This window comes from Poromitra crassiceps (genome assembly GCF_964638095.1).
Source record: "Poromitra crassiceps genome assembly, chromosome: 6".
In the NCBI taxonomy this organism is placed as follows: Eukaryota; Metazoa; Chordata; class Actinopteri; order Beryciformes; family Melamphaidae; genus Poromitra; species Poromitra crassiceps.
The window spans coordinates 51,266,171-51,294,097 of NC_139627.1; the positions used below are offsets into that span (position 1 = coordinate 51,266,171).

Below are 27,927 nucleotides of genomic sequence, written 5' to 3' on the forward strand. Positions count from 1 at the left end.
AGCCCACGGTCATCCATGGTATTTCCATGATATTCAATTTTTTTTGAAAGGATCTGTATGTATATACAGTATACTGTATACACTATATATATATACGTATATATTTATTTATTTATATATATATATATATATACATACACATATATATATATATATTATGTATAATACTGTAAATCATAATTCAAACTTTCACCTGATAATCTTCACATAAATCACCACAATAATATAGTTTTATGTGCACTCCAGGGAGCATCAAACAGGTGTTTATTCATTTTAAGAATGGCATTTCACTTTTTGCAAATGATCTCTTCAAAGATGGTTAAGATGGTGGATAAGCAGCCTAAGTAAAGAACCAAAAACACTTTAAGAAGGAAATCCCAAAAAAATGTTGACAGCATTTTATGGGATCTTGTAACTATGAGTGTGCCTAATATTCATCATGGCCTCCCATATTACAGAATTTACTGTTCAAAAACCGCCGCTAGTCGTGGACCAGCTAAAAAGTGGAGAAACAAAGAGGACCATGAAATGCTGAGAGAATCAGATCAACATCACCTTTTTGTTTGAAATAATTTCATGGCTTTTGAAGAGACTTGGGACTGGGACTTGTAGACATGGGCACTATGGCACTTTCAACCCTGCTTGATGGGGGCATAACCATCATTGCTTGTACAAGTTTATATGTGTGTGTATTTTTGATTCAATTTCATATGATGTCTTTTCCCCTTTTTGCCTCTTAGAATTGTGATGTCAGAAGCAATTGTGATTTCATCCATGATCATCAGCGACATCATCAGTGATGTCATAAATCCTTCCCTGCTGAGGATTACATTCAATAGTGCATCCACCAAAACTACATGGAAAGCCTGTAGGAGAGCATTCTCTGTGCCGAGCTCAACGAACAAACAAGAAAAAGTACAAATAGAATCATTTACTACACAGGCCAGATACATCTAAATGAATGTAAATGTTGACAATCTCCAGATAAACCGTCCACAATATGTTCATTTCACACAGTCTTGGCTGTTGCAGGTCATAAGTGTACCAGCCTCCATACTTCACTGTGAGGCTGCTTTGGAGGTATGGAGCTCAGCCTCTGTTTGGCTGTCAGCTATGCTCTGTGTGCACAGAGGTGTCTCCTTGCTCTTGGCTGTCATCTCACTCTGGGCTCGGTTCTGTTTCTCCCTCTCCAGCTCTTTCTCCATCTCTGTGTAGTAGTCTCTCACTCTGGGCCCGGTTCCGTTTCTCCCTCTCCAGCGCTTTCTCCATCTCTGTGTAGTAGTCTCTCACTCTGGGCTCGGTTCTGTTTCTCCCTCTCCAGCGCTTTCTCCATCTCTGTGTAGTAGTCTCTCACTCTGGGCCCGGTTCTGTTCCTCCCTCTCCAGCGCTTTCTCCATCTCTGTGTAGTAGTCTCTCACTCTGGGCTCGGTTCTGTTTCTCCCTCTCCAGCGCTTTGTCCATCTCTGTGTAGTAGTCTCTCACTCTGGGCTCGGTTCTGTTTCTCCCTCTCCAGTGCTTTCTCCATCTCTGTGTAGTAGTCTCTCACTCTGGGCTCGGTTCTGTTTCTCCCTCTCCAGCGCTTTCTCCATCTCTGTGTAGTAGTCTCTCACTCTGGGCCCGGTTCTGTTCCTCCCTCTCCAGCGCTTTCTCCATCTCTGTGTAGTAGTCTCTCACTCTGGGCTCGGTTCTGTTTCTCCCTCTCCAGCGCTTTCTCCATCTCTGTGTAGTAGTCTCTCACTCTGGGCCCGGTTCTGTTTCTCCCTCTCCAGCGCTTTCTCCATCTCTGTGTAGTAGTCTCTCACTCTGGGCTCGGTTCTGTTTCTCCCTCTCCAGCGCTTTCTCCATCTCTGTGTAGTAGTCTCTCACTCTGGGCCCGGTTCTGTTTCTCCCTCTCCAGTGCTTTCTCCATCTCTGTGTAGTAGTCTCTCACTCTGGGCTCGGTTCTGTTTCTCCCTCTCCAGTGCTTTCTCCATCTCTGTGTAGTAGTCTCTCACTCTGGGCCCGGTTCTGTTTCTCCCTCTCCAGCGCTTTCTCCATCTCTGTGTAGTAGTCTCTCACTCTGGGCCCGGTTCTGTTTCTCCCTCTCCAGTGCTTTCTCCATCTCTGTGTAGTAGTCGAGAGCCTTCCGCACCGGGTTAATGATGTGTTGCTGTGGGATTGATGAAGATAGAAAATAAACATTCCACACTCAGACACTCACAGGACATTGTGGGACTGGGGCCCACAGGACATTGTGGGACTGGGGCCCACAGGACATTGTGGGACTGGGGCCCACAGGACATTGTGGGACTGGGGCCCACAGGACAGACGGTCTGTGCCATAGCAGACGGAAGGAAGGACGGACAGACAGACAGACAGACAGACACACAAATTCATTTATAGAAGTGGCTACACCGCTTAAAAATCTGATGACAAACAGCTTCATTAATATTGAGATGAAACCTCCAGCACGCGAGCGACTCCTCAGGAAGATGTGCTGTTCAGGAAGGGACGGACTGTTCTCCCACTGTGTGTAATACAGTAATGAGGTTCTGTTCAGGAAGGTGCAGACTGTTCTCCCACTGTGTGTAATACAGTAATGAGGTTGTTCAGGAAGGGACAGACTGTTCTCCCACTGTGTGTAATACAGTAATGAGGTTCTGTTCAGGAAGGTGTGGACTGTTCTCCCACTGTGTGTAATACAGTAATGAGGTGCTGTTCAGGAAGGTGCAGACTGTTCTCCCACTGTGTGTAATACAGTAATGAGGTTCTGTTCAGGAAGGTGTGGACTGTTCTCCCACTGTGTGTAATACAGTAATGAGGTTCTGTTCAGGAAGGGACGGACTGTTCTCCCACTGTGTGTAATACAGTAATGAGGTTCTGTTCAGGAAGGGACAGACTGTTCTCCCACTGTGTGTAATACAGTAATGAGGTTCTGTTCAGGAAGGGACGGACTGTTCTCCCACTGTGTGTAATACAGTAATGAGGTTCTGTTCAGGAAGGTGCAGACTGTTCTCCCACTGTGTGTGTAAAACAGTAATGAGGTTCTGTTCAGGAAGGGACGGACTGTTCTCCCACTGTGTGTAAAACAGTAATGAGGTTCTGTTCAGGAAGGTGCAGACTGTTCTCCCACTGTGTGTAATACAGTAATGAGGTTCTGTTCAGGAAGGGACGGACTGTTCTCCCACTGTGTGTAATACAGTAATGAGGTTCTGTTCAGGAAGGTGCAGACTGTTCTCCCACTGTGTGTAATACAGTAATGAGGTTCTGTTCAGGAAGGGACGGACTGTTCTCCCACTGTGTGTAAAACAGTAATGAGGTTCTGTTCAGTTCAGGAAGGTGTGGACTGTTCTCCCACTGTGTGTAATACAGTAATGAGGTTCTGTTCAGGAAGGGACGGACTGTTCTCCCACTGTGTGTAAAACAGTAATGAGGTTCTGTTCAGGAAGGTGTGGACTGTTCTCCCACTGTGTGTAAAACAGTAATGAGGTTCTGTTCAGGAAGGTGTGGACTGTTCTCCCACTGTGTGTAAAACAGTAATGAGGTTCTGTTCAGGAAGGTGCAGACTGTTCTCTCACTGTGTGTAATACAGTAATGAGGTTCTGTTCAGGAAGGGACGGACTGTTCTCCCACTGTGTGTAATACAGTAATGAGGTTCTGTGAAATGATGAAATGATGAAATCAATAAATCACCTCCAGGCAGGGGAAGAGGTTGGCCAGCTCGATGAACAGGGGGAAGAGGACAAACCGGATGAATCCTGTTTGAGATGAAGGCTTGGTCACCTTGTCTCGGTCCATGAAGGGGGTGACCGGAAGACCCTCCAGCTTCTCCATGTCACTCTGAGGACAGACGGACCACAAGAAAGGACCGGATTGGCGATAATGCAGGAAAGATGGAATGTAGAGCTGGTTTGTATAATCATTGTGATGTTTTAACCTATGATACTGTTTTGTCTATCTTAGCAGACCAGAATAGAATAGAACGATATTTTATTCTCAAGTATGAAATGGCCAAGTAGAGTCAATCATTCATTGCAAACAGTGGTACAAAATATAAGTCACCCTTCTTTATGTAGTGACACAAATGGCATGGCACAATATACTGTACATGTTACAGCCAATTTAGGAATCTTGTTAGGAAGATTGCATTGTGGTTCATCACAGACACACCTCTTAACTTCTGGAAATATTAGTATCAGCAGCAGAGATTGTATTTGAATTGCATCAGAGCGTGTTGCCTTCCAGTCATCATATACCAGAACAAAAGTCCATCTGTGTCTCAAGAGCTCTCAGTCCAGGGTCCAAAATTAACTTTTTTCCCCCACTGGCCAAATGCAGAGTAAATGTTCAAATTTTACCTGCCACTGAATAGAATACCATTGTTTTTGTTTGTTTGTTTGTTTGTTTTATTTTGGGCTGGGGAGTGAAGCAAATCTACCAGCCACTTGCATACTGTATTTTACCAGCATTTGGCTGGTGCTAATTTTGAACCCTGGCTCATCCTGAACTAGGAAGCACCTCAAAATGATAAATGGTAAAATGGTAAATGGCCTGCATTTATATAGCGCTTTTATCCAAAGCGCTTTACAATCAGTAGGTACATTCACCCATTCATACAGACATTCATACACCAATGGCGGCGGCAAGCTACCACGCAGGGTGCTGTTACACCATCAGGAGCAATTTGGGGTTCAGTATCTTGCCCAAGGACACTTCGACATGCAGACTGGAGGAGACGGGGATCGAACCACCAACCTCTTTTATCCAAAGCGATTAATGGATGACCCACTCTACCTCCTGAGCTACAGCCGCCCCAAAAGTGCAACCCCCACCACCAAACACTGTACAATTCCTCAAATTGATGTTATATCAGTTATAATAATCGTCTCTAATGGTGGAAATAGATCACCACAAAAATCTTAACAAATTGTTCAAAAATTCATGAAAATCAATTGAAATGTTTTTGCGATATCCTGCTGACGGATTAAAAAAAAATTAAAGGAGTGAAAACAACATCCTTGGCAGAGCTAATAATAATAATAATAATAATAATAATAATAATTAAAAAAAGACGTGGGAAAACCACATTTTCAGGTAATTGCATTCAATTTGAGATGGTGCCTCACAAATTCAAGATTTGAATTTATTGAATGAATTCAATGGTTATGAGTGTGCCAACTCAAGGTCAACTGTTTTTTTCTACTGGCACTAATCTCGTTCCATACATAAACTACACACATAAACCACACACATAAACCACACACATAAATCATCAATAATTTGTGGAAATGAGCGATGCAGACATCTTTGTTATGAAATCACAAAATGCTCAGGTCATGTGTAACACTATGGACACAATCCTTAGAGGAGGGATAACAGTTTTCAACTGGTCATTTGGTGTTGCAACACTATAGTTTGTCTCCATGCAACAGCAGTCAGCTACCTGGTTGTATTGTTTCTCTCCATGCAACAGCAGTCGGTTACCTGGTTGTATTGTTTCTCTCCATGCAACAGCAGTCAGTTACCTGGTTGTATTGTTTCTCTCCATGCAACAGCAGTCAGTTACCTGGTTGTATTGTTTCTCTCCATGCAACAGCAGTCAGTTACCTGGTTGTATTGTTTCTCTCCATGCAACAGCAGTCAGTTACCTGGTTGTATTGTTTCTCTCCATGCAACAGCAGTCAGTTACCTGGTTGTATTGTTTCTCTCCATGCAACAGCAGTCAGTTACCTGGTTGTATTGTTTCTCTCCATGCAACAGCAGTCAGTTACCTGGTTGTATTGTTTCTCTCCATGCAACAGCAGTCAGTTACCTGGTTGTAGAACTCCTGCAGAAGGCAGTCCAGCCAGGGCTCAGCCACCTCCATGGGCCGCGCCTCGTTGGAGATGTCACTCACTTTGATCAGGATCATCATCAGCTGCACATACATGTATAGCAGGGGAAAAAACACAAGAGCTCAACAGTCACGTGACTTTTCGTGACGTCATTTGCCCCGGAAGTTCTGCATTCATTTTCTCCATAGACATTTCGATAGATCCTTATATAACGAGTTTTAAAGCTGGAACCATCATCAGTGATGTCATGAATCCCACTGATGACATCATCAGTGATGCTGGTCTCATTGGCCACACAGCAGCCGAGTTGCGGGTAAGGCTGCGCAGCGGGCAAGCTGCGAATGCGGGAATGCGAGCTGCAGGGGCAGCTCAGTGAGCTGCAGTACGGGCGAGGCCGCATAGCGGGAGAGCTTAAGAATCTAGCACACGAGATCCATAGTACGGTAGATCAAATCTAACAGACAGAGAGACACTCTGACACACACAGCTGTGTCCTTGTTGGGCTCCTGCATTGGCCCCTCTCTCTGCTCTCTGCCCCTGATCATGTTATTCTCTGGGATAGTCATAACATGTTGTGTGTGTGCTCTCTTCTCACTATAAGATCTTTGACTGTCTGTTGTTCCGACACTGTCCTCACAAACCCTCCTGCTACTATGAATTCCTATTCTTCTGTATTCCTATCAAATTATCATGGGGCAGTCTCTCTGCACATGGCTTTTGCAAAGATATGTGTGGCTAAATACATTTTTGTAAGATGACTTCTCTTGACTCTCGGCTCAATTATTTTGATCTCGAGTGGGTTTTCCTCCAGTTGTCACCATCACATCGTGGCTCAGTAGAGGTGCGGGAGAAGAATGTATTGATTCAATTCCATTCTACAACGATAGGTCAATCTCACTCTTATCAAATTCTAATTGAATAAAAATTCCATTTCTGATTCCCAACCACAATACTGACATTTCTTCATTTTCCACTTAGGAAATCTAAATGAAACATAACATACCTCATGCAGCAGCAGACTCTCTCTGCTCTGAGTTTTAGCAGCTATAACTTATGATATATTCCTTCCCAATGCCTCTCCAAACTGATCCTATGGATCATGTTCCGTTGTGTTGACATCTACTGTCCTCTAGTCTTACCACATCTCTGTGCTCCTTGTTGTTGAAGTCAAAAACAGGCAGGATGGACTTGAACTTATTGAGGATGTCATTGTGTCTTGTCATGTCAGTGGCCAGGATGCATCTGCCAAAATGAAGAGAGAATAAACACTCTTAGAATGATTCGCTCGCAGCGTATGTCGCGGCGCTGTTACTGCTGAATTGCACGCATGCTAAGAGAATGACAGAGATGAGCTCACTTGATGATTCCCTCCCGTATTCGTTTGTACTGTTCTGTGGTCAGATTTCTGAAGATATTGGTCTCTGTCTAGAAAAGAGAGAGAGAGATAGAGAGGGAGAGAGAGAGAGAGAGAGAGAGACTTCTGTTCGTTGTTACTGCCCGCAGCACAAACTCCTCCTCATACGTTCTGAACAGAACAAACGTCACATACAAGGACGTGTGACCTCGCTGACCAAGCCGTACCTTCTCCAGTATCTCAAAGGCGACGGCACAGTGGTGGTTCTCCAGCGGAGAGATGTCATTGTAGCGCAGAGCAAGTTCAGTCCGAGCATTTATCTGAAAGATCAATTTAACAGCGTTGAGTAGAATTGAACCTGCATTACTGAGCTGGAGAATGAAGCACGACTCTACTGTATAAATTTGAATAAGTAGAAGTGCACTTGGAGAACGCAGACCTTCCGGCAAGGCCAATACTCCAGTCTGCCATGATATGCACATTTTGTGAGTCGGATCGGAAACCCTAGCCCCGACCCATGCACGGCCGGTCCCCCCCCAGCCACTCCCCGTACCCAACCCCTCCAACCCCCAACTCTCTATGACCATCCTATCCATAGCTACGGCCCCTTTACCCTAGCCCCGCCCCCGTCCTTGACCGGAAACGGATCTGCAAAAAAAACAAAAAAAAAACGTGCTACACCCTTCAACCAAGTTTCAGGAAAATTGGCCCAGTCATTTTTCCTTAATCCTGCTAACAAACAAACAAACAAACAAACGACACTGAAAACATAACTTCCTTGGCAGAGGTAATAATCCTGTATACAGCAGTTCTGTACAGCCTAGAGCAGGGATGGGCAACTTTGATGATAGAGAGGGCCACAAAAAAATGTCCTCGCTAACAGAGGGGTAGATTTTGCTGAGGGCTGGAGGGCGAATGGCGCCGGCGTGAAAGATTTGGGGCATTTGAAGCCAGGTTTAGAGGAATAACTCATTTTAAATGAACAGTTGTGATGTCATTATTCAGTCGTAACCACCAATATTTGATCCTTTTCTCACTCACTCCTATGTCACCACCTGCTCTCCCTGCAGGGCTTGAAATTAACTTTTTTGACCACCTGCCAATATGGCTGCTAGATTTTAAAATGACCAGCCAATTAGAATTTCCACTAGCTAAAATGTTTTTCTTCAAATAAACCAGAATATTGAGTGGGTTAATTTAAGCATAAGTAGGCTATATCAGTAAGTGGCCCGGGATTCTCAAAGCCTGTGTTGAGGGTCACATGAACAAAAATGCACTCTTGAAGCTAAATAAATCCAAAACCAACAAGTTAATTATTTAAATTTCTACTTCAATGTAGAACAGTCATTTCTTACACGTGAGATTACTTTTAGCCTTTTAGTCATAAAGATTATTGAAAGATATTCCATATTCCAGACTGAAATGTTATAACAGAAGTGGAGTATTGGCCAGAATGACATTAACATTTGGACACTTATTGAGCGGGTATCTTGTATGTTGCGTTCAGGTGCACTGTAATTATTATTATTATTATTTTGCAATTCCAGCGTGGGCCACACAGGGGGCACCCATCCCAGGCCTAGTGGGATAGAGCATGCCAGTAAAAATGCCATATCATATATGCTACATCCAGATTGAATGAGGTTGTTATCCAGAGGGAAACCTATGCAGCAACCTGATAGGCGTTGTTGTATCCTGTGTGGTCGAGGTCGTGACAGACTGCAGAGGTCAACATGGTCAGCAGGTCCATGCTGTCCATCTTACTCCTCAGGTCAGTCAGCCAGATCAAACCGTACATCTGCTCACAGAACAAGAAAAACACATAGTGAGTGGGAGAGGTTGTGGTTTTGAAACAAATTAAAATAGTTTTGTCTCCTAATCAAATAACCACTACTGTTGTTGCGGCCCACAGCAACACATCGTATGTCTACATCAAAGTATACAATGACATTTCAAGCATTTGCCCTGGCTTCAGCTATGCCAGAAGTAGTCTCGCTTGCCAGACTCTCTCCCTACAATGGGAGTCTCATTGACTACGTTTACATGCACACTATATTCCACTATTATTCGGAAAATGACAATATTCTGAATTTGATAAGGGTCATGTTCCAGTTGCATTTTCCGAATTTGGCCTTTTTCCGAATTTAGCATTTTCCGATTAAGACATCTGGGTTATTCCAGTATTATTCGGGTTTTCGGAGGATTCCTTGATCATGTATACAGCGCATTCGGAATATGCGTCTCAATCAATGGTCTCAATCAGGGTTTTTACCGCAGTTTGCGACGCATGTTGCCTGTTTGTGGTCAACTGATGAGTGCTAGAAAGCGCTAGAAGAGGCGATATAATCATATAATATAATCCGTCATCTCTGGCATGCGAAAAGAAAAGCCCACATTTCTGATCGGGAGGAGATGAGAAACATCGATTGGTGCCCACGGAAGTCCAAAGTGCTTGCGAGCCTGCGAGGTATAACGTAGGCTACTAAGCCTACTTTATGAAGGACTTTGATGTGCCAATAATCGCAACGCCAAACTTTCCAGCAGCAAGCTCCTGAAATGGACCAAGTGATCCTCTGTTTATTCTCAAGAGAAAAACTCTGCCTACCTGCATCTCTCTCTCCCCCCCCCTCCCTCACGTGTCGGGGAGGGCGAGCTACGGCTGCATGTAAACGGGAATATTAGTGGATTATTCATTTAGTCTGAATATTGTCATTTTCCGAATATGGGCAAAAACCGGAATATTGTGTGCATGTAAACGTAGTCACTGTTGATGATGTTGTTTCACAGCGGCGCAGGCATTGGAGATGGACAGATTCGTCACGGAGGGAGCGGAAAGGAAATCCATATATGGTCGCAGCCGGTCAGTCAGAGCGGGTCGGAGCCAATGGCAGAGCTCGTAGCGAGCGGAAAGGGATTTTCTTCCGCTGCCGACTGAACTGGTCGCCACCAATGGCAGAGCTGATACCAGCAGCCTGTTTCCATGCAGCCAGACTACGCCAGAAGTGGCCTGCTAGCCGCCGGCTAACAAACGGCATCCAATGGCTTGACTGACTTTAACTTCAAAGATGTGTTGAGGTCAAAGCTTGACCTTCCACACATCGTCAGTGCTCTAATCCATACACCTCCTTCACCAATTAGCCATCAAGGATGTGATGATTGGAGAGGTACCAGGGCCTCTCCATGATTTGCCCTTACTAAAACCTTCTCCCTCCCACACACACACACACACACACACACACCATCTGGGTGACACAGAAGCAGTGTTTGAAGTTGTGGAAAGGGATGTTGTTGTAGCGGCGGTAGACTTGGAACAGGAACTGCTGCAGCACCTCTGGCTCGATGTTGAAGGTGGCTGTGAAGTCTAAGTCCGTGTACATGACCTGCAGGAGTACCATGATCTCTGCATCCTCCCACTGCCTACACACACACACACGCACACACACACACGCGCACACACACACACACGCACGCACACACACACACACACACACACACACACGCACACACACACACACACACCAGTTGCATTTGCCTAAAACGCTCGCGAAGAATGGAAAGAATCAATGAAGTAACCAAACCTGAGTGAACGCGCGCTTCCTCCCGTCATGTCACGTGAGAGCCCCACACTTCACGCTTCCTCCCGTCACGTCACGTGAGAGCCCCACACTTCACGCTTCCTCCCGTCACGTCACGTGAGAGCCCCACACTTCAAACACAGTGCGTTAATTAGGCCTGTCGTGAAGAGCTTCTTTTGATTGGTCCGCACGTCGCGGGCCTATTCGTATTGAGATAAGTGCGTCGGTCAGATGAAAAGCGCGCGGGACCCTTTAACCTCTTCAGAGATGCATCAGAGGTGCCTGACGGACACGAGCGACCCTTATAAGTCTCTTTCTCTCTCTTCCTGTGCTTCTATTGAACAAGCAGGTGCTGCTGGCACTGTTTTCTCCTCCGTGATCACACAGGCACACAGACAGCTAGCACCACCTCCGTATCTAGAGAGTGTTGAAAACGGATGCAGATTGCAGATGATTATCAAACACCACCTGTACTGTTTTATTCGAACGACTTGTCTTTTATGTGATACCCGAGAGACTATAAGTAATATGTTTATTTTGCATAAGGTGAAACGGTCTGTTGACTTATGGGATAAATCAAAAGTAAGAACCTATCGTCTCATAAAAGACAGTTACAGTGTAGAGCCCTATGTGAAGTTTGACTTGGACAGACGAAAAAGATCTCTGTGTGCCCAGTTACGCTCTGGAACCCTTCTCTTAGCAATAGAGACTGGTAGGTTTAATGCTCCACCTGAAGTAGATAGACTCTGTTTACGATGTGATTTAGATGAAATTGAAAAGGAGACTCACTTGTTGCTCTATTGCTCTATGATGATGCAAGGGAAGTGCTCTTTAGTTAAATGTCCTCTATTTATGCAGACTTTCTTTTTTTTACTTGGATGACTATGAGAAACTGGAGCTGTGTTTAAAAAAAGGGACCTTCCCCACTGCAAGTTTTATATGTCAGGCATGGGAACATATGGGGGGTCTTGGGTAATTGGGGGTGTGGCTAAAACCTCTTTGGGGGCGCCAACAATTCCTCTATTCAGGAAAGACCACGAGTTCACATACGAGTCAAAACTCACCAGTTATCGAAGGTTGGAGTCTTTAGATACTGCCTCACTTGTTCTGATACTTCCAGGGAGCTGGGAAGGCAGCAAACACACTTTAAAAGCACAGGTATAGAGAGTTAAAGTGAACGTCACTTCCTGCTTCAGCACTGTACCATTTTCATCCAACATTTATTTCCCAATAGACATTTCGTAAAATGCATATAAAAGAGTTTTACTGGTATAAAAACCAAACGGTACAGATGTATTAGAAACAGGAGAGATCGCATAACATTTCACTCAGACCCAAACGTAAAAAAATGCGGGTTTGAAGAAAATATTTTTTCTGTGTTGTTTTTTTTAGTTTTGGTCCGAGTGAAAGGTTCTATGGTCTCTCCCGATTATAGCGTTAGCTGAACCGTTTGGTTTGAACCAGTGAAACTATTTTTTATAAGCATTTTACAAAATGTTTATGGGAAAATAAATGGCAGATGAAAATCTCTGGTACAGTGAGTACTGAAGCAGGAAGTAGGCGGTCACTTTGCCAATGCCTCTCTATTAGAGCCATTAAAATGACCAGGAGTTCTGAGCACGTGTTGCATGTTGTGCACCTATACCTCATTTGGAGGAACTTGTCCCGCACGTGCTCGCACTCCTCCCTGGTTTTGCGTAGCGCCCTCTTGTGGTAGAAGGGCGAAGGCTTGTGTGTGCCCTCCGACAGCTCCTTGAACAAACCCAACCAGCTCAGATGCTCCACGCTCTGAAAGGGAAAGGGAGTACCAACCATCAGCTCAGCCTCAGAGGTTAGGGAAGCCGGCTTCGGCAGCTTGTCACCGGAGGGTTGCTAGTTTGAATTCCCAGAACACCTCTTCAGATTTAGGTGAGGGGAAGGATGATGTCATCCCTTTCCTCTGTAAATATTATCAAATTGCTTCATCTGAAGGTAGGCACAGTGATGCAAAAGAGCATACATACATGTACAAAAATAATAATAATAATAAATAGAGAAAGAAAAAAAACACTTCAAACCACACATATTCCATTTACATGTTGGAATCACTGCAAAGAGGAAAATTGTATCCACAAAACATTTTTATTTTTTCAGATTAGAAATTAACTCAAAAACGAAAGTCCAATAAAAATAAATAAATAAAATAAACTTGAGTTGTATGCAAATATTTATACCACCATGTATTATTATATATACTCAAAAATGTTAGCTTTAACAGCACAGAAATAATTTGAATCTACCTCCAGTTTCTCCCTGAATGAATCCACCTGCTTCTTCATCTCATACACGACTGCAGGAGCCTCCCCGGCCTCGACCAGGATCTGCTTCTCCAGGCCCTGCAGTCTGAACAAACACAGTGTTGGTATGGTGCACAAACTGCACATTCATTCTGTTGAGTTGAGCATCACCCTAAGAATAGTTGATTATAAGTCTCCTCCCAGAACAAACGGATACTGCCATAACCAAAACATATGTGTTGTCTAAGTTTCTTTTGGTATTGCGCTTTTTTTTTAATTTTCACTTCATTTTTTCAAGCCCACCCTCCCCGTTTTTCTCCCAATTGTACTTGGCCAATTCCCCTGCTGTCCCAGTCATTGCTCCACCCCCCTCTGCCGATCTGGGGAGAGTGGTAGGCATTGTAGCACATGCTTCCTCCGATACATGTGCAGCCAGCTGTTTCTTTCCACCTGACAGCGAGGGGTTTCACCGGCAGGAACGTGGCGCGCGGGAGGATCACGCTATTACCCCCAGTGCCCCTCCCCCACGAGCATGGTGCCCCGACCGACCAGGAAGAGGCGTTAGTGGAGCGGCCAGGACACATCCAGCTTCCCACCCGCAGACACGGCCAATTGGGCCTGTATGCATGCCAGACCAACCGGCGACCCTCGTATTGGTAGGCAGGCAATCTACTGCTGCACTACCTGGACGCCCCACTTCAAGTATTACATCTTTTCTTTTTTGCATCATAAGTAGGGCTGGGTTAAAAAAAATCTATATATCGATATTGAATCGATATTCATGTGAAGGAACAAGTATCGATACATAAATCCCAGTATCGATCTTTTAAAATGCATTTTTTTTGTTTTTTTATAAACATAGGCTATAATGTTATAGGCTGTGTGTGGTAGTTAAAACATAGTTTCAAGTTGACTTTTATTTATGTTTGTAGTTGAAACAAAAACATAAATACTGTAGGCTACATGTGCATTGTGCATGCACCATGAGCCAGATGTACAGACCTCAAATCTGTTTGCACTATAATGTTTGTGAACTGGAAATGTTCATGAGCTGTATTTTATTTTGTTTTATTTTATTTAGAAAGCATTTATACTTTATGAAACACTGTTTACAACATGCTGCTGTTCAATTATTCTGTTGTATAGTGGAAATCTAAATTGGTTTGGCTTCTCACAGAAGACTGTAAAGAAAGAGACAGAAGACTGTAAAGAAAGATAAGATGTTGAATGACAATGTTGGTCACGTTTAAATAAAAAAGAATTACATGATGTAACAGCTTGCTTTATGGTTAATTCTTAATGTAAATATTAATATTTTTAAATAATGCACCAGGTTAGAGGGTTCCTTGTACAATCTACAGCATTAGTTCTTTGAGAATCTCTTTCATTATCAAAGCAAAACTGGTATTGTAACTAAAATATCGATATCGAATCGTATCGTATCGGAAATCGTATCGACTTGGGACCTTGTGTATCGGAATTGTATCGTATCGGGAAGTCAGTGGCGATACCCAGCCCTACTGTAGACCTTATTCGATTGACGTAACTCAGTCACGCCGACCACCGCCATGTTGTTGACATAGCGCTGCAGCTCTCAAGTGACAGCTACAGTGTGTAAGAGCAGCGTTTATAGGAAGCTAGCCGCCGTTAGAGTTACCTGTATCGTTCCTGTTGTGTTCGGATGGTGACCTGCGTTATACACGGCTGTAGTAATGACAGCAATAAAGTCCCCGTGGTTTGTTTCTATCTCTACCGTCCACAGACATGAAGGGAGCGAGACTGAGGGTACGTCAGCAGCACAGGAGATGGGTGGATAGTTAGGAGAGACAGGTGAAACTTTCTGACAGCTCCTCACACCAAAGTCTGTTCAACTCGTTTTTTTGTTTGTTTATTATTACAGGCATTAACGGCAGCATACAAACAACAACTCTGGGGTTTTTATTGCCGTCATCCCCATCGCTATTTTGTAATGGAACAGAAACGACAATAAGGCTGTTACTAGTAGCGCTGTGCGTGCAGGACGGTATGTCAACAATATGGCACCGTCCAGGGTTAGCGAATAAGGACAATATTCAAAGTCATAATGGCTGTATGCTGAGCAGCATATAACTCAATCAAGTTCAAAACAATCCAAATGTTTGCAATGTTTGTCGATTTCAAAGGCTCTAATGGCCCTAGATTATATCTAGTCAAGTTGACTTTTATTTATGTTTGTAGTTGAAACAAAAACATAAATACTGTAGGCTACATGTGCATTGTGCATGCACCATGAGCCAGATGTACAGACCTCAAATCTGTTTGCACTATAATGTTTGTGAACTGGAAATTTTCATGAGCTGATTTTTATTTTATTTTATTTTATTTACAAAGCGTTTATACTTTATGAAACACTGTTTACAACATGCTGCTGTTCAATGATTCTGTTGTATAGTGGAAATCTAAATTTGTTTGGCTTAAAGAGACAGAAGACTGTAAAGAAAGATAAGATGTTGAATGACTATGTTGGTCATGTTTAAATAAAAAGGAATTACATGATGTAACTGCTTGCTTTATGGTCAATTCTTAATGTAAATATTAATATTTTGTAATAATGCACCAGAGCCCTGTACTACGAAGCTAGTTTAACAGATCCGCGATAAGTCCCTTTGATCTGGTTTGACTGAACAGGATCAAAGCTATCTAGTTTAAGGATACTACGGCCCAATTCCAATCCGCCCCCTAAAGACTCAAGCCCTGAACCCTCAGTCCCTCTAATGGCTGCCATCTGAAAGTGGTTGAGTCATCAAGTGTGGAAGGGATCCACATTGGATAAATAGGAGGATTGGGACAGCAGAGCCCTTTGCACTTGACAAGATGATGTTGACTCTGGCAGGTTTGGGGCTCGCTATATATTGTTTATTGTCAAGACGCCTAAGGTGTTTGAGGATAGACTCCCTGATGAGTCTGTTCTCATCCAGGCTCTGGCTCTACAGAGTGGACAACAGGTAATTTAAAAATAAATGTAGCTACTGTGTCTACTGCAAAATCTGCAATCTGCAACATGTGTAATTATAATTAAAATAAGCATAATAATGACATGTCACCCAACATTATACACAATGTCAATACTGTACAATACAGATTCGGTAAAACTATTTCTCATTCATCAAAAAAGTTGTGGATTGCAATTGTAATAGAAATGATTGATGATTATTCTAGGATTGTGTAAAATAACTACCGGTACTTGCATTCCTCTGATATAATATTTTTTGTCTAATCTGAAATCCCTATTAATGTAATGTTTCATTGTCAATTAAGGCATTCCAGCGCAGTCGCAAACACCGCGTTCGTTTCGCGCGTGTGTTCTTTTATTTTTTTGACAGATATTTGCAGCCTTCCCCGTTTTATACCTCACAACGCTATGCATTGTGGGCAATTCCCTTTCCGTAAGTGGCCATAGCTGCTCCCTTACGGTAAGGGGGCAGAAAGGGCTCACTCTGAGCCCTCATTCACTTTGCGATTTCACCGTGGGACATCCCTAAACCCTCACTCCCTTCACGTGAACGCGCCTCTAAGGGCTTGAGTCAGTAAGGGGGCGAATTGGAATTGGGCCTACGACGCTGGTTTTGTAGTCGATAACTGAAGCTGGGATCTGCCTGTGCACGCGCACGTTTTTCGTCGTGCACAGGCGCGCGTCCACGCGAAAGAGGTGCGCTAGCCAATCACATTATGAACAGCTGAGTTGATCCACGCCAACACCCATTTCCACACCCATTTCCTCGTTCCATGAAAGCGCAGTGCATGATCAGAGTTTTAGCGGATATTTAATGTATCCGCGATTTAATGTCAGAATGAAAATCCGCGTTGGATAGTCTGCTGAAGGGCTGTCTAAAGCAGCAGCTTGTATTCACATCAGTCATTTGATTTACTTTGATCAGCGATTTCTGTCTGATACAGCTGCATTGATACAGCAGCAACAAATGTAAATGTGTAATCTCAGTCTATACATTTCCACAATCTGTAAGCCTATTTAGACCATAGATTTAGAAACGCATGCTCAATGAATAATGATCTCTATCACTCATGTGTGTGGTTGCACTGATCGAATAATTCATATATAAAATAGCCTAGTATAAAGCCTAATAGCCTACTATAAAAGAGAAAACTGCTGAACTGAATTGAGACGATGCGGGCATAGTTATCATTGATAAAAACTAGCCTATTTTTGCTCATATATTGGCATACAGCCTACAGGACACAGTTCCAGCTGAAAGATGCAAGAATAGCCTGCATATTTAGTATTGGGGCTATCCCATATTTATATTATATGTATAGGCTTTTCTGGCATGTAGGAGAATATCACCCTCACTCCATTTGAGGGTCCGTTCATGATATGCGCCGCGGTGATTAATAGTGATCATATTTCTCCACGCATCGTTGAGCTGTTAAGACATAAAGTGGTAAGTAGGCTTAATTTAATTATGTAGCCTACAGAGCCACGAATGTTTTGCTTGTTCTATTCTCAGTTGACTGCAATCTATTTTTCATATGGCGATCTTATGAATGGTGAGTGACTCCAGAGAGCCGATATTATATGGGTCTCTCATGGATTTTGATCTTATCCTCTAAGCTAACCTGGTCGCGACCAGGTTAGCTTTGCAGCGTCAGTTGCCATGGTGATTGAAAGTTAACTTGCTTTGTAGTACGGCTAAACCAGGTTTAAACTCAAACTTACTCGGATAAGGCATTAAACTAGCTTCGTAGTACAGGCTACAGGTTAGAGGGTTCCTTGTACAATTTACAGCATTAGTTATTTGAGAATCTCTTCCATTATCAAAGCAAAACTGGTATTGTAACTAAAATATCGATATCGAATCGTATCGTATCGGAAATCGTATCGACTTGGGACCTTGTGTATCGGAATCGTATCGTATCGGGAAGTCAGTGGCGATACCCAGCCCTAATCATAAGAGGATTCTTTTTCTCTTCTTTCTCCTCCCTGCCTACCGTTTCTCCATGGACGAGAGGTCAAATCCTAGTGCCACCACAGCCAGCTCCACACCTGCAACGACAAGACGGGAGGGGAGAGATTCTCAAAAAATGTTCAGAAATAAATTGTGACTACGGTGTTTCCCTGGTGAAGATACGCAACGGCTCACTGTCGCACTCGGCAGCCACCACCTCCAGCCTGTAGCAGGAGTTGGGGCCGTTGGGCTCAAGGTGGGGCGAGATGTTGATGATGTTGCCTTTGGGGTTGTAGAGCTTCAGGATGTCGTGGGGTCCCGCCTCGGCTGCAGAGCGGAACAGGTCTGGAAACAACAAGCCCACAGTGTTGACGATTCAAAACCAACACTATGCCAGTGTGCCACTATAATGCCAATGGGTCAGTTCATTAGAGATAATTGCGTGGACAAACAACTCTCCCATCAACACTCCAAACAGGTGTTCTTGTCACAGAAAAAAAAAATCAACAATTCATAACACTGGGAAATTGATTTTGTAAACTAACGAGGGTATATCACACCTGTGTCCACCAGACATGGACACAGGTCCCCCCCCCCCGAAGCGGCTCTCCGCTCTGCAGGGCACGATGGCTCAGTGGTAGAGCTGTCGCCTCGCAGTCAGAAGGTCCTGAGTTCGATTCTCGCCTGGGACACTGTGGGCGCTGTGGTTGTGTTCCCCCCCATATCTTCAGTGCCTACTGCCCAGGTGGGGTATCTCGTCGTAAGGGCCTTTCTGTCTGTGTGGAGTTTGCATGTTCTCCCCGTGCTCCCCCAGGGGGGTTCCTCCGTATATAACCCCCCCCCCCCATTAAAAACATGCAGAAGATCAGATCGTCATCGTCATCCGACCAGTGACGACAACATCCGAAGTTGGTCCCCGGGCGCTGTACGAGAAAGCGACCACTGCTCCTGGCCTGCCCTCCGGAGGAAAGGACAAGCCAGGATGGGTTAAATGCAGAGGACAAATTTCACCGGCCACCGTCAGCATGTGTGTGTTGTGGCCCTCCGTGCATGTGTTGATTGTAATCGTGTGACAATAAAGACGGGCTTGTCCGTCTGAAATCGTGCTCTGCTAAACATATGCACCCTGTGTATTTTGCCTTCCCTCTTTGAGTTTTGCGTCAAGCAGCACAGAGCAGATCGCGCTGGGCAGGAATTCACGAGAATAATAAAATAAAACATCCTGTCGATTTTCAAAATAAAACCTGTTATTGTATGTCAAGAGAGAAACATTCACACACTGGGGGGGCAATTCGGCCTGCTTTATCGCATCCCTCAATTACTTGTGGAATGCTTCCATTATTTTGGCAGCTACTTGGGTTCAAATGGGTTTGTTTGAATTGTTTGTATCAATGAACTACATTCAGTAATCTTCAGGTTGTGGTCACCTAATTGTTGTTGTTTATACGGGGCATCAATTACATCTACCCACTTCTCCAAGGACCACTACACCACTGAAGAGCTGAAGACACACTGACAGCTGACAGACAGCTGAAGACAGACTGAAGAGCTGTCAGTGGCAGCTGCATCACTCTCCTCAGCTCAGGCCAACACAGTCCATCCTCGGCTTGTGCATCACTCTCTGCAGCTCAGGCCAACACAGTCCATCCTCGGCTTGTGCTGTGGCTGAGCTACACATTTTGTCCAGGGTGTGTTCTCCTTTTCACATGTCAACATGAAAGCTGTTAAATGACACTACCGTAGTAGTAGTAGTAGTAGTATACAGTATATCAGTGAACTCTTCCCTATGTATCCCATGTTCCCAAGGAAACCTACATGGTGGAGTTGGTTTAATTAGTAAAGACAGATCAAGCATTCTTCTTGAACAACAGGAAACACATTTGGGAGAGTTTTGGCAAATTTATGATAAGCAAATGTCCCATTATCTAGTATCATTTTACACACACACACACACACACACACACACACACACACACACACACACACACACACACACACACACACACACACACACACACACATATATAATATACATACATACATACATACATACATAAATATATATACATAATGTGTATTAGATTAGATTAGATTAGATTAGATTCTTTAATGACCACACAGCCAGGCTGGTGGAATTTGTTTTAAGTACAGTTCATACGTAAGCCATGGTCCAACATTGAACATCGTAATACATAAAACACAATAACAATACACAATACAGTCATAGCAGCAGATATATGGGGGTCGGACTCTATAGAGTTCAGTGTCCTTATGGCAGTGTGTGTGTGTGTGTATGTGTGTGTGTGTGTGTGTGTGTGTGTGTGTGTGTGTTATATATATATATATATATATATAACACACACACCGACCACACATATTTGCAACTGCTAACAAATAATGAAAATGTTACAATAATCAACGTGAAATATACTATGTACCTGCAGAGCTGAAGTTGGTGTATACTCTCAGCAGAGGGCGCTGTTGGTTCATGTGGCTGAGGTTTGGCCACTGGGCCCTCCAGAGGCTGCTCCACCACGACCACAACATGAATATTGCATATTAAGACAAAACATATCAACTTTGACAGTCATGTCTGTCAGTTGCAGTGTTGGGCAAGTTACTTTCAAAATGTAATATACTACATATTACTAGTTACTTTCATTTGAAAGTAATACATTACTTTACAATTTTACTTTCTGTGTAGAGTAACTCGTTACTTATTACACTACTTTTGCATTACCTTTACCAAAACAACAGCAGCAGCAGAATGACATTGCCGCCCCGGAACCCCCCCGAAAAATGATTTCAACCGCCTTGAAGTCAGTGTAAACAATCCAAAATTCTAAATGTTATTCTTTTCCTTTGTTATTGTCATCTATAGTGGTTATTTGCATAAAAACAGACAGTTTGATTAGGAAATGATTATATCTTTTTTAAATATGTGCTTTGATTTAATAAAATGTAACTCAATTTGTAACTTGAGTTACTTGACAAAGTAACTGGTATAATATTACTGAAATCCCATAAGTAATAAGTTATATTACTGAGTTACTGCTAAAAGTAATATATTACATGTAATATGTTACTTTAGTAATGAGTTACCCCCAACACTGGTCAGTTGCACTGTATTCAAATCCTTCAGCCCGCCTTGAGCTCACTAGTGGGTAAGGGTTTAAGGCGTGGCCATCTGCTGGGGGGGCGTGGTCTGCTGGGGGGGCGTGGTCTGCTGGGGATGCGCGACCAATCCTTCGCTTGGAGGGAACTGCTTGCTTGCGTTGGGTGACAAAGTGGCCAAAAGATGGAACATCAATGCCCTGCTTAGAGCTCTTCTGAGGGCTGGCTATCAGCTGAACTGCGCTCCTCAAATCATCGAGTGTTGTCTGAAGGAGCGTGCCAAAGGGATCCTGACTGACAGCTACTAGCTCCGCCTCTCCAGGAAGACCTGGGAGAGAGAGAGTCACTGAACCCATAGATATAAAAGTAGGGGGGACATGTCAGATAATTCCTATTCTGGAATGGGACCATATGGCAGCCATCTTACCTGGGTCAGATGGAGGCCTGATGGGTGAGGGTTTAAGGCAGGGGTGGGCAACTATTTTTCATGGGGGGCCACATGAGAAACCCAGATTGTTGCCGGGGGCCGAACAAATATTGGCTGAGTTTCCCAACAAAGAAGCTTCTTAAGAGTTAAGAAGCTTCTTAAGGAGTTAAGAAGCTTCTTAAGGAGTTAAGAAGGCTCCAAAGAAGTGTTTCCCAAACGCCTTCTTAACAGTCGAGAAAAATAAAAAAAAATAGAAGGCTCTTAAGAAGCATCTTAACTGGAGCGGCTCACTTGATGGCACTCTGAGCCCAGCAGTGGGCCACGACTCAGTGGTTGAGAAACACTGTTAACACCTAATCATGGTCATGTTAAACTTTATTAAACATTATTTATTTCAGACATGGACTGCAGTTCAAATTGCTTTATATACACAGCATACAACAAAACAGAGAAACACTACAGAATTTAAGCGACCTTGGGTTCTGTGAAAGGTGCTATATAAATCCACAACATTATAAAAGGAATCCATTCTGATTAGAGGAATATAGCCTACGGTAAAACATTTAAAACACAAGTAACCATACATACAGGGGAGATTTTCAAGTGTTCCCTAATTTTAAACACTAAAGGGTACATGAAAGAAAGGAAAATGGGAAAAACACAAGAGGAACAGTGGACACAAGTATCTCCTTTTGCCTGACGCGGCTGGATCTGCCAGTGTTTTGTCATTAAGAAGGTGTTAAGAAGGCTCCAGACCCTTCTTACAAAACCTTCTTAACGAAAGATCATCTTAGCGCTAAGAAGCTTTTGGGAAACGCAGCCTTCTTAACGGAGGATAATTGGAAGATAATTTTAGGCTAAGAAGCAATCGGGAAACGCGTTGGCTTCGTTGGCTTCTTACGGGAGCCTTAAGAAGGGTCAAAGAAGCTTCTTAGCGCTAAGAAGCTTTTGGGAAACGCATGCCTTCTTAAAGAAGCAATTGGGAAACGCGTTTGCTTCTTAAGGGGGCCTTAAGAAGGGTTGAATTAGCTTCTTTGCGCAAAGAAGCTTTTGGGAAACCCAGCCATTGTCATGCCGTAACCCATGGATGGGCAACTTTGATGATAGAGAGGGCCACAAAAAATGTCCTCGCTACCAGGTTTTGCTGAGGGTCGAACGGCGCCAGCGCGAAACATTTGGTGCATTTGAAGCCAGGTTTAGAGGAATAACTCATTTTAAATTAACAGTTGTGATGTCATTATTCAGTCTTAACCACCAATATTTGATCCTTTTCTCACTCACTCCTATGTCACCACCTGCTCTCAGGGCTTGAAATTAACTTTTTTGACCACCTGCCAATATGGCTGCTAGATTTTAAAGTTACCAGCCAATTAGAATTTCCACTATTTCCATTACTAGCCGAAATGTTTTTCTTGAAATAAACCAGAATATGAGTGGATTAATTTAAGCATAAGTATCAGTAAGTGGCCCGGGATGATCAAAGCCAGCTGTGTTGAGGGTCACACGAACAAAAATGCACTCTTGAAGCTAAATAAATCCAAAACCAATGAGTTAATTATTAAAATTTATACTTCAATGTAGCCTTTTAGTCATAAAGATTATTGAAAGATATTCCATATTCCAGACTGAAATGCTATAACAGAAGTGGAGTATTGGCCAGAATGACATGAACATTTGGACACTTATTCAGCGGGTATCTTGCATGTTGCGTTCAGGTGCACTGTGTTATAAAAAAAAAAAAAAAATGCAATTCCATCGCGGGCCGCACAGGTGGCGCCCACGGGCCGTATTTTGCCCATGTGTAGTTTAAGACATGGCCGTCTGCAGAGGGGCTGCTCTCTGGGTGTGGAGCAGAGGAGGGGCTTTGTGCGTGTGCTGTGGGGTCTGATGTTGTGGTCACTGAGAGAAAGAAGGAGGCAGAGGAAGAGAGCTGATGGTTATAACATACTTCATACTGAGAACATTTATGTATCACACACACACTATTCACCTAGTTCAGTGATTCCCAAACCGTACGTACGCGAGGCTCCACCCGGTGGTATGCAAGAGCCTTGCTGACTGCCATCAGCCAATCGGCAAATAAGATGTTTGTCTGTTGTGTGTCGCATCTATTTTGCGCTGGCTAAATGTTGCGTGGGTTATTTGCGGTATGACTCGAACAACTGTAGCTTACCCAGCTCCAGAGCATGACTGGCATCTGGTGCTGTGCGCACGTGTTGGTTTGTTTTCAAATAAAGGTGAAACGTGGGACGTATTTCACTGTCTCGGGGAGAGACCCGTTGTTATGGAATGGAAATTGCACCAATAAGTTGTCTTAAAAGAATGTATTCAGCCAAAACATATACCTGTGTCAACTGCATTACAGGAGGACTGCCATTATCTAAGTATACATGATGTATGTATAGAATAGTAAATAGAAAAAAGGAGCTTCTTGATGCTTATAGAAGGATTTAATTAAGAAGTAATGCACAGTTATACTTATTCAGTTAATAGAAAGTACATCTTCAAAAGAGAACAAGGGCACAGGGGACGCAACGCGTTTCAACCTCAGGTCTTCGTCAGGCTGTGTATGTATAGAATACACAGGATTATGGGGAGGTACGGTGGTGCAGTGGTAAGCACTATCGCCTCACAGCTCGAAGGTCGTGGGTTCGATTCCCACCTGGGGACGAGGTGAACGCTGAGGTTCTCCCCGTGCCTCCCGGGGGTTTCCTTCATATAGGAACCCCCTTCACAAAAACATGCAATATCCTGGTTGCTAGTGTGGTTCCTCCTCTGGTCGTTAAGGGCGCCTGTTCAGAGGGAGGGGAACTGGTTGGAATAGCGTGAACCTCCCACGTGCTATGTCCTACCGGTGAAGCTTCCTCTGTCAGGTGAAAAGAAGCGGCTGACTGACTGCCCATGTCTCGGAGGAAGCATGGAATCAGTCTCGGCACTCCCCAGATCGGCAGAGGATGGAGTAGCAACCAGGATTGAGAAATCAAATGAGCACTAATGGGGGATAAAATGGAATAAAAAATCGGGGGGTAAAAAAAAAAAAATAATAATACACAGGATTATGGATGCAGTGAAGATTCAACAGTTGTCATGGATTCTTATACAGTAACAGTAGGCAGAGAGGAGAGAGAGGGGAGGGATGGCACCATGTCTGTCTTCTTCTGCGTGTTTAGCTTCTTGCTTCTACAGTGGCAGAACGCAGTGACCTTCTCAATGCCAGTAGAGATAGCAGATTAGCCGTCTGTCTGTAGAATGGTACTTATGATTATGGTGTCTGCCCATGTGTGACATGCAACCATAGTTAATAACTTATACCAATAATTATGTGTATGCAATTATTGATTATGAAATGACTTTATATAACACCAGTGATATGCAGTTTCCAGTGACACGTCAAGAGGAGGTAACGTACTACAAGCAAGACATTTATTTAACGCGTCAAATCTCATCGGCCATTTGAAAAGCAGACATGAAGAAGACATCACATTGTGATGCATCCACGTGCGCCTAGGACATCTGATGATGTTATGGTGTGTTGAATGTACCAGTCAGGCTCGGGAATTCCAGTGCTTTGGTGAGCAAAAAACTAGAGCATAGCTATAAAAAATAAGAATAAAATAAATGAATAAACAGCTATCGGCCAAATTGTTATTTTAGACATCCATATCGGCCCAGAATTTCACAATCGGTTCCTCCCTAGTTGTTAATTAGCCGTTCTGATGGCATGTTTGAATCTTCCGCAGTGGGAAGTGGTACTTGGGCATTTTGGTTTGGTACATAGTGGTAACATGGTCTGAAAAGTTTGGGAACCTCTTCACCTAGTTGGTAGGTGGACTAACAGATCGACTGGCTGAGTGCGTACTCAGTTTCTTTACCTTTGAACGGTAATCCTGCGACATTGTGGAGCCGGTGGAGAGTCGTCGTAGACACTCTCGCTGGTGATCAGAGCCTGCAGGTGCCTTATATGGTCTTTTGTAGGTACTAGCTTCCTCCTCTTGCTGCTGAAACACAGACAGACACACAGATCATCTCAGACTCCTGATGAGTCACTTAGACACAAGTGAGGAAAATAGGCTTCTGAAATCCCCCCCAATTCCAACCCTTAGATGCTGAGTGCCAAGCAGGGAGGCAAATGGGTCCCATTTTTATAGTCTTTGGTATGACCCCCCACACACACGCACACTGCTGCCCCCCCCCACACACACTACTGCCCCCCCCACACACACACGCACACTGCTGCCCCCCCCCACACACACACACACACTGCTGCCCCACACATACACGCACACTGCTGCTGCCCCCCCCACACACACACACGCACACTGCTGCCCCCCACAAACACACACACTGCTGCCCCCCCCCCCCACACACACACACGCACACTGCTGCCCCCCACACACACGCACACTACAGCCCCCCCCCACACACACACACACACGCACACTGCCGCCCCCCCCACAGACACACACTGCTGCCGCCCCACACATACACGCACACTGCTGCTCCATATATATTTATGGACAATTAGAGGGTTATTGTGCTTTTGGACTTGAATTGAGTGTACCTGCGCTGTACAGGTGTCCTGTGAGGTGATGAGTGTACCTGTGCTGTACAGGTGTCCTGTGAGGTGAATGTGTGGAGGAAAAATTCACTGCAATGCCCTGCTGATTCATCAATAATGAGATATCCGTTTTAAATGTTCATAGGAGGTTTTATTTCCACAATCATCTCTGCGCAGAGGTCTCCTCTTGTCTACATTTGACAATACAAGAGCCTCGAATCATTGTTTACAACAGTTCATATACTAATCCATGATACCCGCCCCCCCATCGTGGAGGGCAGTGCTTTCCATTCAGCCATGTAGCTAATCTGATATTCACTAGAATACATAACAAATCCAGTCTAGAGCCACAACAAGACACAGGTTCTCACAGGAAAACTCTGTACAGCAATCCTCTACAATGTTGAAGAACACAGTTCACAAAATACATCATAGAATTGCCATAGCTAATAATTAATCAATCAATAGACATTTGATCAATAATTTTCCATTACAAATGCATTTCTTGTTATTGTGCTCTTGGCTTTGAGTGTTCAGGTGGCTGTGCTGTAAATCATGTTGAGATGCAGGTGAATGTCTTAGTCAGGCCTGGATCAACACAGTGTGCTGCCCAGCTGCCCTACGGTGACGTGAGGTCACTTGAAATGACCTCCTTCCTCAATTTGACAAGCAAAAAAGTGACATTTACTATGCCAATAAAGAGCATACATTTACATTAACTTAAACAATACAGACTCAACACACACATACTGCAGACAATTTAAGACAATAGCTACCAAACAACAAATTACAATACTTTACCTATATGTATGACAGTATAGTGTAACAGCTCCATCTGATCTGACAATGCTGCGTAATGAAAGCAGTCTAAAACAAAGGGTGCACACTGTGCTGTATGCGGTGATATTCCCGTGTTTGATTTTTTAAATATATATATTATTTTCATTCCAACAACATATGAACAAAACAAACAAACAAGCTCATACACAGGAAAGGGGGGAAAAAGGAAAGAAAAACTTACATACCAAGAAAAAGTTATTGCTTATACAGCAAAAAAGACAAATTGAAGTAAACAAAAATTAGAATCTATGTACGTAGATAATACAAAAGTATTACATATTTCAAATACTTTTGTGTATTTTGTCATTTGACGGAGAAAGATAAGATGTCATTTGTATCAAAATACTTTCAGACCTTGCATTTTGTGTATTTTAGAATATATAGTTTTTTAATTCCGTGTCATTTTATTCTCAAATTGACACATTTTAAACATTGACACAGGTTTAAACTGTGGTATTATAAAAACACAATTTGTGATGTCACTTCTACTCCATCTCCGATTGGCTTACCCTCAGAACAAATGTTGCGGTTCGAGACTGATTGGTGACTTTGGGTTGGGATTGGGAAGTGACTATGTACCCAGAGACAATAAGTGGTGTACAGTATGGTGTATACTGTGTCTGGGGGGGCGCTGTATTTGACTAACCTGGACTCCTAGGTGATCCTCCCTCCGCCCCGTAGGAGAAGTGCCGCCATGCCCATAAAAGGAGAACGCTCTTCCTACGATCTTTCCTGGCTTTATGGAGGGGGGTGCACATCTCGGCGGTTTGTACCTGCCGAGATTTGCATCCGTGTTTTTAAATTAAAACAGCCCCAAAATATGGTGGGGGTGCAATTCTCGGCGGGGGTGCAAAACTCGGCATGACACCGGCACTGACGTTCTCCGCCTCGCATACTGGTATCACCTGACCGGGCCTCTGCACCTGGCCACCGCTGCTGTGGCCTCCTGTGCCGTCCTCGCGCCGCCGTGGGGGATTGGATAGCCCAAGCCTGTGGATAAAGCCTGACTCCTCTCTCATGTCCTGAA

The 27,927-nt window shown here is 43.7% G+C and overlaps 2 protein-coding genes across 2 annotated transcripts in view; one reads left to right on the plus strand and one right to left on the minus strand.

The window, feature by feature from the left end:
• The window catches only part of LOC310777967 (ATP-binding cassette sub-family C member 12-like), a gene marked incomplete at both ends in the record, with an annotated part of 450,252 nt that overhangs the window by 4,924 nt on the left and 417,401 nt on the right, over positions 1-27,927 (plus strand). The gene's annotated exons all lie outside the window — the stretch shown is intronic.
• Positions 462-27,919, minus strand: LOC310778750 (high affinity cGMP-specific 3',5'-cyclic phosphodiesterase 9A-like; the record flags this gene model as incomplete). Its single annotated transcript, XM_083639203.1, has 18 exons — positions 462-496; positions 2,059-2,149; positions 3,673-3,819; positions 5,792-5,896; positions 6,953-7,055; positions 7,171-7,238; positions 7,395-7,487; positions 8,843-8,965; positions 10,407-10,584; positions 11,807-11,866; positions 12,388-12,530; positions 13,022-13,124; positions 18,005-18,059; positions 18,157-18,306; positions 20,400-20,485; positions 25,375-25,500; positions 26,064-26,119; positions 27,779-27,919. 18 exons carry the CDS (start codon positions 27,917-27,919, stop codon positions 462-464), a joined length of 1,863 nt encoding a protein of 620 aa, XP_083495329.1.